The sequence below is a fragment of the Pseudoliparis swirei genome, chromosome 4 (assembly GCF_029220125.1).
Source record: "Pseudoliparis swirei isolate HS2019 ecotype Mariana Trench chromosome 4, NWPU_hadal_v1, whole genome shotgun sequence".
Taxonomy (NCBI): domain Eukaryota; kingdom Metazoa; phylum Chordata; class Actinopteri; order Perciformes; family Liparidae; genus Pseudoliparis; species Pseudoliparis swirei.
In genome coordinates, this window is record NC_079391.1 from 10707470 (window position 1) to 10724547 (window position 17078).

The 17078-nt window shown below is 40.7% G+C and overlaps 1 protein-coding gene across 2 annotated transcripts; it reads right to left on the bottom strand.

Annotated features, from left to right (window-relative positions):
• Positions 1-7429: 7429 nt before the first annotated feature.
• cmtr2 (cap methyltransferase 2) lies at positions 7430-13126 on the bottom strand. 2 transcript variants are annotated; one of them, XM_056412571.1, is made up of 3 exons: positions 13099-13126; positions 10218-11480; positions 7430-9697 (listed from the first exon to the last, which is right to left on the bottom strand). In XM_056412571.1, the coding sequence occupies exons 2-3, from the start codon at positions 11469-11471 to the stop codon at positions 8639-8641; spliced, it is 2313 nt and encodes a 770-aa protein (XP_056268546.1). In that variant the 5' UTR covers positions 11472-11480; positions 13099-13126; the 3' UTR covers positions 7430-8638. The 2 variants fall into 2 exon arrangements, with proteins under 2 accessions (XP_056268546.1, XP_056268547.1); XM_056412572.1 differs by lacking the exon at positions 13099-13126 and adding an exon at positions 12845-13062.
• Positions 13127-17078: the final 3952 nt, after the last annotated feature.

Here is a 17078-nt window from a genome sequence, read left to right on the forward strand (position 1 = left end):
GGTTGTCATAGAGCAAGTGCTTGACCTCACACACATTTAGTGAGTTAAGGCTCACGATGCCCTGCCCTCTGCTGACCTGCAACCACCACTCTTCATCATAAGTGTTTTTTGAAAGAAGAAAAAAAGTGAATTCTGTGCAGAAAGAAACGTGGATCACACACATGCAGGGAGAGTAAAGGAGCCGAGAGCTGTGATGAATCATTGTGTTGACAGGTCGCCGTAAACAAACGCACTGAAGCGTGGACAAGCACTTCGACAAGCTCATATGAAAGTGCAGTATACATACCTGAGCAAACATATCCTCAGCTATGTGTGTGTGCGAGTGTGTTTGAGTGTGTGTGTGTGTGTGTTTGCACATATTGAATGCCGAAAACAAGTTGTCCCTGAGGCCTGATTTGTGCCTTCTGCCCCACCTCTCTCTAAGCAATCCCTTTTATGGAGTCAATTCAACTCAGAAGTGAACAGAGGTCTTTCGATGTGCCTTCGTGCAAAAAGAGAGAGACACGAGTGTCTAGTAAACAAAACTGGCAAAAAGAACGGATCTATCAGCCATTGATTGTGATTGAACTTAATGTCGAAGAGAAATAACCGTGGTTGGAGTAGGGAATCATCCCCGTGATTACAAGTGTTGAAACAAATCAATCAAATTGATTTAAAACCCATTGCGGGCCAAACGGGGCTAACTGCCAAACTGGTGGAGAGCGTGCGTGACCAACAGACACTCAGCAGCTTCACACACTGTGTTTGGCAGCTGCTCATTTAAAGCTTTGGCTCCATCGTGTTTTTAATTTGGACAGAATATGACACAATGAGCTCAAAGTGCAAGCTGCTGGCTGTAAATGGAGGCCAGGCGGGTTTTATCCACAGCAGATTAACATTTTGGATTTTACAGGTAAATATGCAGACTTACACACACAAAGTTGACGTCTCAAACTTTAAATGCCGTCCTTTTATATGTTTTTTTCTATCGAAATTTTTTTTATCCATAAAGATGTGATTTACAGAGTACTAAAATGTCTCATTAACAAATTTACCTTGAGTGAACTCAGTACGAGACATGTGTCTGTGTCCACCCTTTCACACACAAACACTGATACATGTATTTGCATCGTGTTGATTTGATTCAACAGTATTTGCATTCTGCATGAGGTTATGACGAGCAGCACTGAGTTAGTACCACAGCCTTCAACATCATGTCAGCTTTTAATAACATCAGGAGTTTAGAACCTGCATTGAAGGTGTGGCTCCAAACTGCCTTATCTAAGCATTTTACATACACTGGAGTTTGTTTTCCAGTAGGACAAACACAAGTTGCACTTTTTTTTATCGTGCTGCTGAACAGGATCACGGCACAGTGTGATAACCTCACATTGCTCTGCAGATAGAAATCCATCCGTCACTTTATGGGTCCATCAAACTAAAACAACACTGTCTATTCTGAGACCAGCTTTTACCTTTTGATGCAATATTCATCTTTCTCAATGCAAAGCACATCGCTACGGACCTTCATTCATACTGTAACTGTGATTGTTAAATTAATTAACACCAAGAACTGATGTGCTGTCATCTCTTTGTGATGGTTATTTATTGAGACTTTGTAATTCTATCCAAAGTTGGTTCTTTGAGTCTCGATTTATTATTCATAATATTGTAATTATTGGTATTGTTATACTATTACATTTAATTAATTACATGTTATGTGTGATTTCTAAGTTTAAGAAATACAAAAGAAGAATCATTTAATTTTGACCACAAAGGTAGAAATTGAGACATGTTCTGCAAAAATATTTCTTTTTTAAATAATAAGGAATAAATAAAAAAAGTTGTGTGGCTCATTTAAACCTGTTATGCTAAAACAATGTAAATGTAAGCAACCTTTTGAAAACCTTTTCGTCCAATGTAACATACGGAAATAATACTGCAGATGCATTCAATAAAATAAATAGTCAACTAATAGTTTAGAAAATGTTAAAATAGCCGGTAAACACTGTAAAGCCCCAGTACATTTCATGTTAATACATCGTATGATCTCGGGGCAGCTTCATAGCTCGAGTATCACAGAGTTTGTGTTTCGTGGTTCTAGAGCAGGAGCGCTAGACAAGAGAATTAATCTGATTTGCATTTTAAGAAGACAAAACCAAAGACCATTGTGCTTTGGCAATAGGTTGAGACTATCCAGCATGATTTACATACTCAATCCATAAAATAAGCCATAAGAACTGGAACTAAACTGCAGTATTTCCAAAAATCGACAAGACTGACACTCCAATTCTGGCCGAGTGTCAGAGGTTAATTGGTTGCTGTTGTTTATGAGCCACAATGAAAGATTTGTAACTCCAAATCTTTTTGTTCTCTTCCGACGAGTTTCTAATTTGTCACTACGGACACTCAAGCTGCATCTACAACCTCATTAAGGACTAAAAACCAAACGGCCTTACTGTAAATGAAAGTTGGATTCATTAATTCTTCCCTCCCAAAGATTTTCCAACTGTGTATTCTCTATCAGTCAGGCCTCGAGGATTAATATAATAGTATACGTATCACTTCAAACATTACCTGCAGCCGTCAGTTGATAAGCAGGAAAGCTTCTATCTTATTATTTCAAGTCAACCCATCACATTTTGGTTGGATTACATCTTCACAGTTTTATTTGTACTTATCTTTCATTTTTACATTTCCTCTTAAACGGCAGAAAATAGCTGAGCGTCATCTTAACCAGTAATTGTTCTGCAGGGCTCAGGAGACTTTGCTTTTGGCTGTATATTTAAAAAATGACAGTAACTTCTCCCTTAAAATGTTTTTCATTTGTGTTCATATCCCCGTTTATAATCTAAATTGCAGTCATTTATAAAAGATTGTTTGTGTCTGTTGCGCCAGATGTGATATGGCCCATATCTCTTTTTCTAATTCAGAGATTGATTTGTCTTCTCTCCGTTTTCAGATGATCCATCTTTCGCCCGTGAGAGTGACAAACCGGGTTTGTTGTCAGGCAGCAGCTGCAGGAGGAAAGAGAGCGACTCGTTTGCATCGCTGCAGAGTCGCTGTGACAGAGAACAGATGTTCTCTGTGATTGCTCAGTGGTGTGTTGATTTACTCTGTTGGAGCTGAAACATTAGTCATCATCGACATGTATTTTGTACACAGATTAACTCTCTACTATCTTAAAACAATCGTCCCTCACGAAGAAATATGATATGTAAAATGTATTTCTCTTTCACAACTCATTGTTCATTTCTGTTGATGTATTATAATGTCGACAGACATTAAATGATTAAGCAGTCATGATTTTAGGTACATTTTAACGTGCTTAAAATGTCACTGCGTGTACAACGTTCACTATCTAAGTTGTCATCGCGCTGGAAAGCTAATACAAATCTCGAAAGAAAGGTTTGCTAATTAGCACGAAGCATTACTGTTATTATGTTGCTGGTATTTGACAAAGTGGACACATTTTAATTGAACTTGTTTTGACCCTGTCTTGTTAAAACACTCAGAGCTACACAGGTGAACCTCATGGTGGCGCTAGAGCCCAGGGATCCCTATCAGGATACATCCTCTGTGGACCATGAACGTCTGTATGGACAACATTCCTGTAGATGTTGAGATCTTTTAGAGCAAAGTGGTGGAGCAGCGGACCGATCCGTACCGCCACGGCACTCGCGTGCTAAAACAGAAAGAGGACTCTTCCCTTCTTCACTTTGACCTTCTCTATGTACGACAAAGCTGGCGCAGCATCTGGCGGAACATCTGCTTCGGCAGAAACATCAGCATCAGCTGACCAGATAGCATGAAGGTACATTGAATCTGTTTGTCAAACACACAGGTTTGACCTGACCAGATTAAAATGCCTCATGTCACAGTGTTTTAGTTTCCCCCTCATGCTACGCTATGCTAACCAGCTCATGGCTATAACTTCATATTCATCAAACTAACTTGAGTGGGATCAATATTCTCTAACTCAAGAGACAAGAGAACAGAATACGATTTATTTTTGGGACTTTTTTGTCCGTGCCACACAAAGAGCCAAAAGATTTCCCATGATGCTCTTGGCTGAGTGGCTGTCTGGAGAGACTTAATGCTGGAGGATTTGGTGTCAGCTTTTTTTTCTGTTTCAGTTATTTTTAGTTTTTTGTTTACAACAAGGAGGCTCAGCGACCAGAATAATCTACATCAAGTCCTTTTTACGCGTTGAATCAGTTTGCCAACAATGGAAGTTGAGTCTTATGTCAGTTGGACTCTTTCATGGTCACGAGCGCACAACAAGGGTCGGACATGATGCGTTTTTGTTTTCTTTAATGCTGGCTAGCAACCAAAATAAGTGTTAAATCAATTGCGATGTCGACAAACTCTGAAGCGTTTCTGTTCATTTATCTCTTTGGATATTTTTGTTATTATGTTTAATTATAGTATAAGTATATATCTATCTATCTATCTATCTAATTAACGGTTGACTCATGTCCCAAAATGAGGAACTAAACTTGAACTAGACTTCCTTAAACCTGAAACCCTTTATAAAGTCCTGGAGAAAAAAATGAATAGTTAGTACGCAGCAGGCCTTTCAAAGCTGTGTGAAGCATCTGTATTTTTTCGTCACATTTATACCAATGTGTATGTGCTGTTGCCGTGTAGTTCACTGCTCACCTGAAGGTCCATTATTGGCAATATGCATCTGATTCATCATCAGCTTTCTTTTCACTTTTTTCTCCATGTGAACAGCTTTAATGTGGTTTCTAATATTTGGTTTATTTCCATGTGAATAGATACAGACTCAAACACACACAAACACACATAAATAACTTCCAACATAACGCTGACATTTTAAAGAGACTCCATGGACACAATATATATGGAAATAATTTATTTTTATTAATCTGCCTAATATATTGGCGGTTGTTGTCGGAAGAGAGGGTTTTGTGAAGTGTTTTTTCGGATGCCGTTTTCTATTGTAGGCTAATCCACAAAATCAAAACACCAGGAACTCTGGAGGTATTTAACTTTAATGAATATCATTTGGTGAGTTTTCTGTGATACGGGTGTTAGTTAATCTAATCTAATCTTTATCAGGACTAAACACAGGGCACAACGATCAGAGGTATTTCTCTTTTGATCTTCAATGGTGAGATTATACATTAGTTTTATGTTGCCATGCTGCCTTAAAAATAAAATCTAAACAACAAAACATAAAACTATGTACTGTTATTAAATGCATAAGGCTGAAGTGTTGCTTGCTGGATAATCATTAATATCAATGGATGGCATGTATTTCTACGATAGTTTAACACTAAGGATATTTTGCTATATAATGACTTATTTTGTATAATTTAGAGGCAGATTGTCACCTTTTGTTGTACGTGGTTTATTTAAGCTCCTGGTTTACACTAGAACACAAAGTGCTGCCTCACTGAAGTGAACCTCCTGCAGGCTGAATCGCTTCATTCTCAACAACCAACCTCGTGTCAGTTTTTCATGAGCAGGTTCTGGAGGTGAAGGCATGCTGCAGGAAAGTCTCCATCTTCTTTTGATTCACAGATGCTGAGCTGTGCAACAATCTACCAACCACGTCCATTAATGTCTGCATTACACAAAGTAAAGCAGCTGAGATATGACGTGACGAAAAAGACAGTTATAACATTATCTCACAATGCCACAGAATATAACCGCACTACTTCTCATTTCATAATCTTTGACAAGAACTGGAGAACTTTTTAAAACAGCAGGCTGAGCCAGCATACTGTTCACCTGCAGTCCACCATACAGTTGTCCATTTCCCACTGCAGCGCTACTGCATCAGGCTCACCCTAAAACCTCTTCAAACCGCCTCAAACACTTACTTTACTCAAATCTGTTCAAACCGGTTGGACCCCTAAAAAGTAAAAAGAGTGCGGATGCGTCTAATTGTACATCTACATTTTTACATGTCATGTGTTCATGCATATTAATATCCATACCAAGTCTTCACGGACACACTAAACATGATAAAATCAGCAATATTATTCATACAATCACAGAGAGCACAATCATTTTCTTCTTTACTTCTGACCCAATAAACCTCTGGATGAGCAAAGCGGTAGAAAATCTGACAACATGGAGCTGAAACTAAGAAACTATCAGTCTTATCGTTGGACTTGATGATTTTTTTTTTTTTTACTTCTTTTTTTTATCAAAAGCTCCTTAGAAAGAGTGGATCTTTTTTCTTTTATCTCTTAGTTTTATTCACTTTATAACTTTAATATTGTCTTTGTGTCATTTCTTCGTAACAATACCCTCTGTGTTGAGAGAAGCCCTCAATGAAACATGTGCGTTTACAAAACAGCGTGCCGAGGCGCTACAGACTGACCACCATCACATGAACTAGGCCGGTATATGTAGTCACTGGCTAATGGGGAAGTGGGAACAGGTGAGCAGAAGATCTGGCCATGAAGGGGCTGGTGACACAGGTGAAACTAATGAGGGCGGGAGACGCAATCAAAAGGCGGGAAAACCCGCTAAAGGCAAGAAAAGGGAAGTAAAACCAGATGGGACACAAGTGGAGGTAGAGATTTCAAAATAAAATCAGGAAACACTAAACATAAATGAATAACATCAACCAATGAAGAAACAAACAGAAGACCCTCAATCCCCTGGAAAAAGATAATGAGTAGATGGAACACCTTGTTTAGCTTTCTTATTTAACATTGTATATAATTATAGCCAGACCCTCCCTCTGGTCAGAGATCATTCTCCAGACACGCTGTCCTTTTAAATGGGAATAGAAGGTTTTTCTCACTGGACACAAACGATTTCATTCTTGAACAGTAAGTCACTTTATGTAAAAAGCACAAAAAAATGACTTTACTGGTGGAGGGAAGGTTTACCTTATTCAACCTGCAGGTTAATGATACATTGATTGGATTGACTGACTATTTTATCTGGAATATATAAGTGTACAGGACTGTCTCAGAAAATTAGAATATTGTGATAAAGTTCTTTATTTTCTGTAATGCAATTAAAAAAACAAAAATGTCATGCATTCTGGGATTTTACAAATCAACTGAAAAATATTAGCCTTTTTTCTTATAATTGCTTGCTATGGCTTACTTACAAAAAAAAAAATCTATCATAAAATTTCAATATAATTTTAGACCAAGTAAAAAAAAAGTAAAAAACAGCTGAGTTTGTTTGGAGTGTTTGTCAACCCTACAAGGTGTTTCGTTAATTTTAGTTAATTCAAGATTTGTTTAATATTTTACTAATACCCTTTTTGTATTTATTTCATATTCTAATATTTTATTTTTGAATTTTCTATTTGAGTTTTCAAAAGCCAAATAAATCAGATCAAAGGCTTTTCAATATTTTGTGATCAGTTTTGAATACTAATCATTGTAAGTTTTTTGAATGCAAAATAAAACAAATTTTCTAACATGTATATGTAAACAAGAAATAGTCACCATCACAGAGCACTGACCATTTTATTTTTCAGAAGCATTAAAAAAAGAAATATATAAAAACTGTCATTAATAAAAAAAGTTAAAAAGGCAGACTAAAAAAATATATAAAAGAACTGACAATTCATGAAATAATTTGAAAAAAAAATGTTAACTTATTCATTCATAATACATTCATTTGATTGGATATTAACTCATGTTATTTCACAATCCTGTCTCAAGAGTAAATCTTTATTTCTCTAAATGTCAATATTGGCCCGACATTTTCTTCTTAATCTTCACTTTGGAATTAATAAACTTCAGCCATGATCAAAGATGTATGGAAGACCTCCAAAAAAACTTGACTACATTTGACAGACGTGTCCTGATTCAGCAATTTCTTATTCATCAATCGACATACAAGCGGATACCGATGAATCTGGGATAACTATACATTAGCTAAAATGTATTAACAAAAAAAAGGTATCAGTCTAATCCGATAGTCTCTAATTCTGTTTTTACCACATTTCCTATTGTTTTCTATGGTTGTACATTTCGGTCGTATGCTAATCTGAAAGTAGACTCAGTAAGAACCTTTTGTGGGGTCACTTGATGTTTTAACGTAGAATAAGGATGCATAGAGTCAAAAGAGACGCTCTCTGGTTGTGCAGCCTCAATTTTGATCCTGACGATGTTATAGCAGTGCAATGCTAAATGAGTGCAGCACTCTTGATATCAGCATACAAAATGATTCAGTGACTAACTGCTGGAAAAAACCGCCACGGAGAACCGAACGGACCGTGACGGCTTGTAGGCAGTCACAGCTCACTTAGTCTCGCTCCACATGTCCACAGCACTGTGTCAGCGCGGGAGGACGGTCTGGATGCACACATTATCATTCTGCTTGAGGGGGGAAAAAGATGCTCTGGCCTGTTTGTTGTTTACCAATCGCATTCATATTGGAGGGCATGTCGTCCTGGATGTAGCAACGGTGCCCTTACAAAAGAGGAACTTGTTCTGGTGGGACATTTGCACATTGGGAGACGAGCAATGACCTTAAAAATGGTAAATTCCCAGCACAATAAAACACCACAAAGAGTGGGGGACATCTGTCGACTGTGTGAAATGGCTTTTACGGATTTAAAATACAAGCATCATTTTATTATCCATGCCCTTGAGGTGAAGTCTGCCAATATGCATGTGGCTCCTGCTGACATTGAGCTCACTCGTCTGCACTAGGATCGCATGAGCAAATGCAGCTCCTGCTGAATGATTTCACAGTTCATGGTGCGCAGGAACTCAGTTAGTCCTCCTGTGAGCAGCTCCTCCATGGGGACAAACTGCAGAACCTGAGTGTGGTGCCCAGATGGCAGATCTCTACCCGAGTCCTCCGCTTCTCTTAACAGCTGACCCATGCAGTTGTGGACGTCAGTCAGAACCGGGCGTAGTCGTGCAGCAGCTTCGGGGCAGAAACCAGCACACACGAGCACCGTCCCAACGACGCCACAGGGGGACGGGCACCTGAACGTGACCGAGCGGAAACACGCGTGCAGGCAGAGCACGACGCCTGCGGTGACCCGGGTGAAGGCGGAGAACAGCGGCAGCAGCAGGGCGTCCCCAGAGCTCAGAGTCTGGAGGGCGAACGCAACGCAACCCAAGAGCTGCTGCTGGTACAGCGGATCCCCGTCGTGCAGCGTGCTGCAGCCTCTTGGAGGCGCTGAAGGCTCTGGAGAAAATGTTAAGACTAAATCCCCCAGTTGGCTTTCGCTGGCATCCCACACCGAGCGGCCGCCAAACACCAAACACCGCCTGCGCTTTCTGTTCCCATCACCGTCAGCGGTGAAGGTGCAAAGACCTGCAACATCGGACAAGACGGAGGCCGTGCTAACTGCATGGCAAAAGTCACAGGGAGGTGGGCGGGTCCAGTCTGCTGCCGTGTCCAGCAGGGCTTCATTCAAGTGGTTTAACAAGCCTCCATCGCAGAAGGCGGAGTTACTGACAGCGGGCAGTGCAGCTCCGACGATAACGTACCACGAAGCCACGCGACACCCGGCCAGGGGTCCTTCCAGAACGCAGCCCGTCCCCAAGGCCTCGGTGCGGTGCGTCTGCACCCAAGCGGCGGCATGGCAACCACTCTTGAGGCGCTCCCTCCAGCTCAAGGTTTGCAATTCCATGCGCTCATTGAAGGAGCCTGTTTGCTTCTTCTGTCCCAGAGGTCGACCCGATGAGGCGCTGCAGCAGGCGGGACTCACCGTGTTTCGAGAGATCCATCGGCTCCGAGGAAGGAAGGCCACCTACACGCAGAGACACATGATCATCTTCAATTTTCAACTTTTTTAAAGCTTCTATTGCTTTAAACCCCCCCGGAAAGTTGCTTAAACATTATTGTTCTAATACTGTATGAACCAATTAAAATCTAAAATGAACCAAATGAAAGCCACAACGTGGGTTCACTTGTTATTACGGCGTGTTCAGGTTGGGTACTCATGAAGACGTCACTGCTCTGCAGTGGTTCTGGCCACATTTCTCAATACATGCAGAAGGACTTAAAACTCAAATGAATTGAAGACTTAAAATTGTCCCCGCACTTAATGCTAAAGCCGACGATGCACAATAAATCCCGTAGAAAGAAAAGCCCAACAACTATAATTTTATCCTGGGCAAACTCCATCTGCGAATGAAGACGGTGTGCTATGACCGAAGGCTTGAGAACAGCTACCGATTGACCCTATATTTGAAAAAAAAATGTGTAGCTTTGGTTTCAATAGGTCAAGAATGAGCCTCCAGCCGGACTGGCCTCGACAAGCCTCCTACCTGGAAGCGCTGGAGGTATTCCTGAGCGGTGCAGTCCCTGATGTAGTCCAGACGCTGCCTCTGTGCGGAGCTCGTTTCTTCAGACAGTCGCAGGTTTTCTGTGATCGTCTCCAGCTGCAGCGCGTGGAAGTACGAGCACACTTCTTCATGCTGCTTCAGAAACGACTCGGGGACGAGCGAGTTCGGGAAAAGTGCCTCTCGGTCGGCCAGGTGCGGTCCGTAGTTGCGAATCAGCTTGGAGAGCAGAGGCCTCGCGGTTTCCTTGCCGTCGTAGTTCAGACACACGACGTAAACCTCGGAGTTGCCCGACTTGCTGGTGGCCGGCTTGAAGACGCTGACGGAGTGGAAGCAGCAGGCCAGCAGGTAGAGGAGGCAGATGGAGGAGTGTTCGTACAGAGTGAACATCTTCAGCACGAAGGAGCCGCCGGGGCTCAGGAGCAGCAGCGCAGCTGTGACTTCGCAGTAATGAAGCGACGCCACCAGCGCCTCCTGCTCGTCTGGCTTCTCCTGACAGTCAAAACTACCGTCTGCCGTCACCACGTCGACCCTGCGCATGTTCGCCACGAACGCCTGCAGCTCCAGCAAATGCTTCTGGGTCATGATGTTGCCCGTGTTATCCGAGCCGAAGAACCACCAGGGGAGCGTGTTGGCGACCAACCGATCGTCGAAGATCGTCGCGCTGCCGCCGTTGGCCTCGTGGTACGGGTTGAGAGTGTTGGCGGCCCAGCTCCAGTCACAGTAGCGCGTGGTCTCGCTGGTTTTGATGTAGTGGTTCAGAGCGGTTATAAAAGCCCCTGGAGCTTCACACAGGTGGACTGTGTTCAGCTCTCCATTTCGAAGGGCCTCCTCTGGGAGGAGGTTAAAGGTTCCCAGGATCTCGTAGAACTTGCACCAGGCCTGAGTGCAGAGCTCCGCGTTGGCAGCGGAGCGCACGGCGCCGATCACCTTCCCGGCCCGGTTGGTGGAGTTGGTGTGCTGATGCCAGACGTGGACATTCTTGTCACTGAGCTGGTTCTTGACCTCGTTCAGAGACGCCTTCAGGGCCTGCAGCCCGTGGTGCTCCTCTGCACTGTGGCTTAGAGTGGCGTTTGGGTTGGGGACGCACCACTCGCCATCCGAAGGTTTCACATATGTTCGAATTTTATTAAACATACCTTGAATCTCTGTCAGTGTTTCAGGGTCAAACGCCACCGTGTTGTTGAAATGCTGCTGCAGCGTGGCGACTTTCCTCCTGGTCCCATGGCCTGAGTTCATCCTCCACACCTGTTGAAGCCGGACAAGAGGAGTTTGAAATGTCCCGATTATCTACTTTGTGTTTTGATGCAATTCACCAGACTGCTCAGTGTTTATGGGACGGGGCAGAGGCAGTCAATCTTAAGGACATTTCACAGTGAATTATACATTACGGAGGCCCGGCTCAGCAACCCTTCATTCTTCTCTACATGCTTGAGTGGTGTTGAATTACTTATGGAGACTCATTATGATGTGGCGCCCTCAGGCAGCAGGGCAGATTGTAAATACTGGTGATTACCTCACCATGCAAGAGCTTCATCCAATATCAAGAGGTTTTCTTCAACACTACCACAACACACAGTCTCCTCGAATATATCTGATCAACACATGATGACCACAAACATGAAGTTATATTAAAGGTTTTGTTGAACTGTGAAAGCCACATATTCAGCTTTGTTGCAGTGTCTTCTTTTAGACAACCTAGTGAATATGTATGATTGACTTATCCTATCAAAGAGAAGCATTTCCTCAACCCTTGAAGGGACACTCAACTCCTTCAGTTTTGTGGGAGATACGTGGTTCAACAAGAGAGTTTGATCGTTTGTTTCCCACAATATGACTGAACCACGACAGACTCATTTAGATATTGAGCAATTTATAATTCATTACATAACATAATTTGAATTCAGAATCAAACTAACCCCAGAGCTAATCCTCAGCTCATGTGCACATGATTTATATGACAACACTGGTCATTTATTGAGTAGTCTGCAGTGACTGAGTGATGTATGGCAATATGTGGCATATAGCTCAAACACTCATCAAATATTCCCCATCAATCATATTGTTAAGCACCACTTGTGTGTATTGAAGGCATCTGCTTCTTGCTGTGTTATTTCAGCTGCAGTTTACATAAACCAGCCTGATGTGACAGTTTAAGCATAAAAGATTTAGGAAGGTGATAAAGAGATTTGAGATAAATTAAGCTGAGTGATTATTAATTGTGTCTTAATTAAGAGTGCATCTTCCCAGATGTGATTGATAGCAACTACAGCTGTGGCAGCAGCTGCAGACAAGCTTTAAAAAGTAACACGGAATACTAGCTTAGCATTAGTTGCAGACTTATGAAATTATTGTGTTGTGATTTTTAAGTAATTTGACAAAGACTTCATGGAACTTTATCCGTATAGTCTAATCAGCCAATATAAAACATTACCATCATATCAATAAAAAAATGCAATAAGCCAACACTGACGTTTGAAATTAACACTTCAGGCAACAATAGGAACTGAACTGCTTTACGTTTCCCAGTAAATGTGAATATATGTCTAGATTATGTTCACTAAATATGAAACCGAACCAATGTGTGTTATTTACAGGTGAAACTGAGCTACCTGTGTGCTGGTGTCGGGACAGGGGAAAGACTCCTGTGTGATGCATGTTTCGTTGACACTAAAGTTGAAGCTATGGGTCGCTCGCTACAGGCGCGGTGCTCGGGGCCGAGTCGAGTCTCCTTGAGCCGCCATGAGGCAGCTTCCCGACACTGAGCTGTTATAAAGACTCTCCGAGGTAAACATCAGCAGTCTGTGGAGCTGCCTGTCGACACGAGAGACACGAGCACCCTGAAAGTTACTGAACACAAACTCACCGGACTGAAGCTGCCGTCAGGGAATGGAATCGCGCGTTCACGACACGTGACTCAGAATCACACTGCGCCTGCGCACAGCAGAGAGGGCTCGGCCTCTCTTAAAGGAATACGTCTGTTTTATATCTTGGTAAAAACATGGCATCAAAATAAAAGTGAAGAGATTGCACAAATATTAGCGTCGGAATTTATTGAGAGTACAAAAAATACTCATAATGTTGAATGGCACGTTACAGGAGAAAATAAACATATTATATAATTGTGTCTTAATTTTTGATACATTAATGTGTTCATCACTTATGTTACAACTGGTAAAGGTGGAGTTCATTTAAATGTGCTGCTGTGTCGCATGTGAATTACCCCCCAGGGATCAATACATGTGTTTTAATTTATAATATTAACTAATAATGGTTTTTTTCAGGGAACTGCAAAAATAAAAATTACAGAACTATAAACCAAATGTAGCTAGTTATCCCGTGAAATCTTGCACAGAATGTCAATTCATCGCTGAACATTTTCTTTGGTGAATAAAGTTTCATCTACTGTATTTTATATATTATATATTAAGTCAGACACTGATGGCACAGTGATGGATATTACATTTCTTTTTTATGCCCAAAATTCCACAGGGGATACACTGAAAAAGGTTCTAATGATATGGTTACTTGGTTTTTCTGACAAATGGCAATAAGAGAATGGTTCAATATAAAGGTTGGCATTGAACTTTCATTTTATGAGTAAATTCAGAAGAATTTGAGTCTGCTGGATGTGCTTGTGTGTGGATGTTTCCAGCCAGATTATCCACACTGAACTGATCGGTGTCATCCTGTTCTATAATTGTTAGACCTCTCTACAGTGTGAGCTGATGAACTTTACAAACTGCATTCACTTTCCTCCCTATTAGATGGGGAGGACACATATATATGCTGTTTAGAATAATTCAGACTATAATTTAAAAAGAAATATGTAGCTAAGTGAGAGCAGGACAATCACAGAGGGAGTGTCATTCATAAATAATGGACCTTTGGGATATCCAGGTGCAATTAGGATTTCAAAAAATGGTGGGTTCACACATTTTTTCGTCCAATTTACTGCAATAAAGGTGACACCTCTTTTACTATTAATGTGTATGAGGATATCCTTCTATTTATATCCTAATGCAGTACTGTTCAAATGCAGGTTGAGGAGGGATTTGAAGAGGTTTGGGGAAAATGAAATAGCTTCTCTTGAAAATACACAATCAAAACTTGTGTTTGCATACTAACTGCTAAATTGATTTAAAGAATATACTTAGTACTTTTCTGCAACTTTATCAACAATGGCTGATCTTAATATTTGTTTGGGAAAGGTATGCAGAGCCATGTAAAAAGCTCTGAGTTTACTGTATTCAAATCAAATGCAACAACATATACTGTATATCACAATTGATATGAAAGAGATTGAAGGTTTTAAAGGTCATATGTGACTTTGAATATAATTAAATGTGCTCTGCAAATGGGACGAGAGGCTGACAGCATCCGTACTCGATGTGGTTTATTATTCCTAAAGGGCAGCCACTTCCAGCCACTTCCAGCCACTTCCAGCCACTTCCCTGCAGCATTCAGTCCACTCAGGTCTCAACTAACAAACCAACTGCCACTTGGCCGTGAAGCTGCACTTTAAGTGTCCTACTGAACAACTAGCTGGAAAACCATAACTAACTCAACATTTATCTTCACTTTAGATGGTATGCTGTTGCATTTTCCATATTGCAGATTTGGAAACCTCTTTGGCCTATTTTTTTATTGTTTTGGATGGAAAAAACTTTGTGACTCAACTTACACCTGTACTTTCTAGGATGTGGTTGTTTCTTCTCTGTTGATCGCATACCAAAGCTCCAACACCACCAACAACGTGAATAATAAGGTGCACATGAATCAAAATCCATGAAATTGTGGCCACATTCATGTTTCCCAGTTTATGTATCAAACTGAGTTCAGTGTTCCACGAGGGCCACAACAATGTTAAACATTTAGTTTTGTATTGAAATAACTCAGAAATATTGGATCGATTGCCATAAAATGCTGGACAAACAATAATAGTTCCAGAAGGATCAGCTGCACAACACACTGCAGTAGATCGCTAGAGATCCTGGCAAACTCAGCACTTTACTCAGCACTTTACTTTATTTTCCCCCTGTATATTTAGTATTAGTATTTAGTTTTTTAGTATTATGTTTTGTGTTTTATATTTATTTTCATTGATGCTCTGATGTGCACCGCTGCTGTGATTTTTGAAATGTCCCCACTGTGGGACAAATAAAGGAATATCATCATCATCATCATCATCATCATCATCATCAGACTGAACTGTACTTTGTATTTAGTGGCGATTAGCAAATGTTAGCATGCTACCATATAAAACAGCAGGCTAACTGCATCAGCCATTTGCATTGTCATGTTGATGCTAGCACTTCCTCAAACATTCCTGTGACTAAATATAGCTTTGGACAGCTGATAGCGTGGTGGCTATAGGCTTTTAGTTTTTTTATTCATATGCTTAAATCTAGAATTAGATGTGCAAATATCCATCAGTTTGAGCTTTATGATACTTCCAGCACCTTTTTTAAGATAACACTCGTTATCCTGCATTCACTAGTCTTTTTATTTATAGAAATCAGCATAAGTTCAGGACACGGTGTGAGGGACAATGCTGACAAGACAATCTCAGTTATAACTGTATATTCTCTCTATATTATGCATTACATTGAATCTTTACTTACTGATAGAAATGTTCTTACATAATTCACCTGTTATCCTTCAGCTGTTAAGATCATTACAGTTACATATTACAGTTATTGCCAACACAGTTAAGATTTTAACATAACTTGAATATGAAAATACATTTAGATTTTGTGATTACATTAAAGGGGACAAAGGTCACTGTGATCCCTCCAAAAAAAAATGTTTGGGCCATGAAGCTTTTTTTTCACCAAAAAGATGTGAATGCTGCAGTCATCACTGTAATTGGATGAGTGGGCGAATGAAGTACAATAGTCCAGACCTTTGAATACGCCCATTCCACCGAGTTTGAGTTGACAATTCTGTCTGACATCAGGGAAGCCCAACTGCACATGACAGGGAGAATACATGTATCATGCAGTCTTACTGCTGTTTTCTATTCTGCATTGTGTGTAGGTATAATAATATGATTAATTCTAAATCGTGTTTTTTTGCTGTACGTATAAATCATATCTAAATTCTGAAGAAAATGTAATTCGTCAAGTTTGGTTGTTTATCTCTTAATCTTTGTTTGATAGACATTATTTTCAAAAGAAACCTATCAGGGGGTGAAATTAATAAGATCATTGCAACTTATTGTTACTTCCATGTAACAGAAATAAGCACATTCCAATTTCAGCTAAGCTAAACTTCTGTTATAATAATTTTCAAATTGTGCTAATCTAATATGACCAGAGATTGATCAATAAATTTGCAGTAGTATATGAAGTTATCCCATTTAGCATGCAATTAAATGTAATTTACATCATTATGGTTTATTTGCACACAATAATTTGTCTATAAATTCAACAAGAAAAAGCTCTTTAGCAAAGGAGAAAAGCTGTTAAAACATTTCAAGACACTAGTGTGCTCCTAGTATTCTGAACAGGATTTAGTATTGTCCTGATCTGCTGCACGCCCACAAGGTGACAGAGGCCTCTCCTTCACCTGGGCTCATTGCCACCGCAGTGATTACGCAGCAGAGTTCAGCTCGGAGGTCAAACATTCGCTGTCACCAGTTCAATAAAAGCCTGAGTAGCAAAATGATGGACGCAAGTTATCTCCATCACAATGATCTCAGCCTGCTAAAAACAAGGTCATACAGAATACATGCTCCCAGCCATGGCATGCATACAATACCTTGTTAAACGCACACAGCTGTGATACAGCATCATCCCTCTTTTCTGTTGGTCATAAACTGCAGGCTATCTGAAAATTAAACAG

Bases quoted from the DNA above. Each gene is read 5' to 3' on its own strand.
- cmtr2 (XM_056412571.1), bottom strand. From the start codon at position 11,471: ATGAACTCAGGCCATGGGACCAGGAGGAAAGTCGCCACGCTGCAGCAG. The intron at 9,698-10,217 runs GTAGGAGGCTTG...CTCTGCGTGTAG, and splicing joins AATACCTCCAGCGCTTCCAG to GTGGCCTTCCTTCCTCGGAG.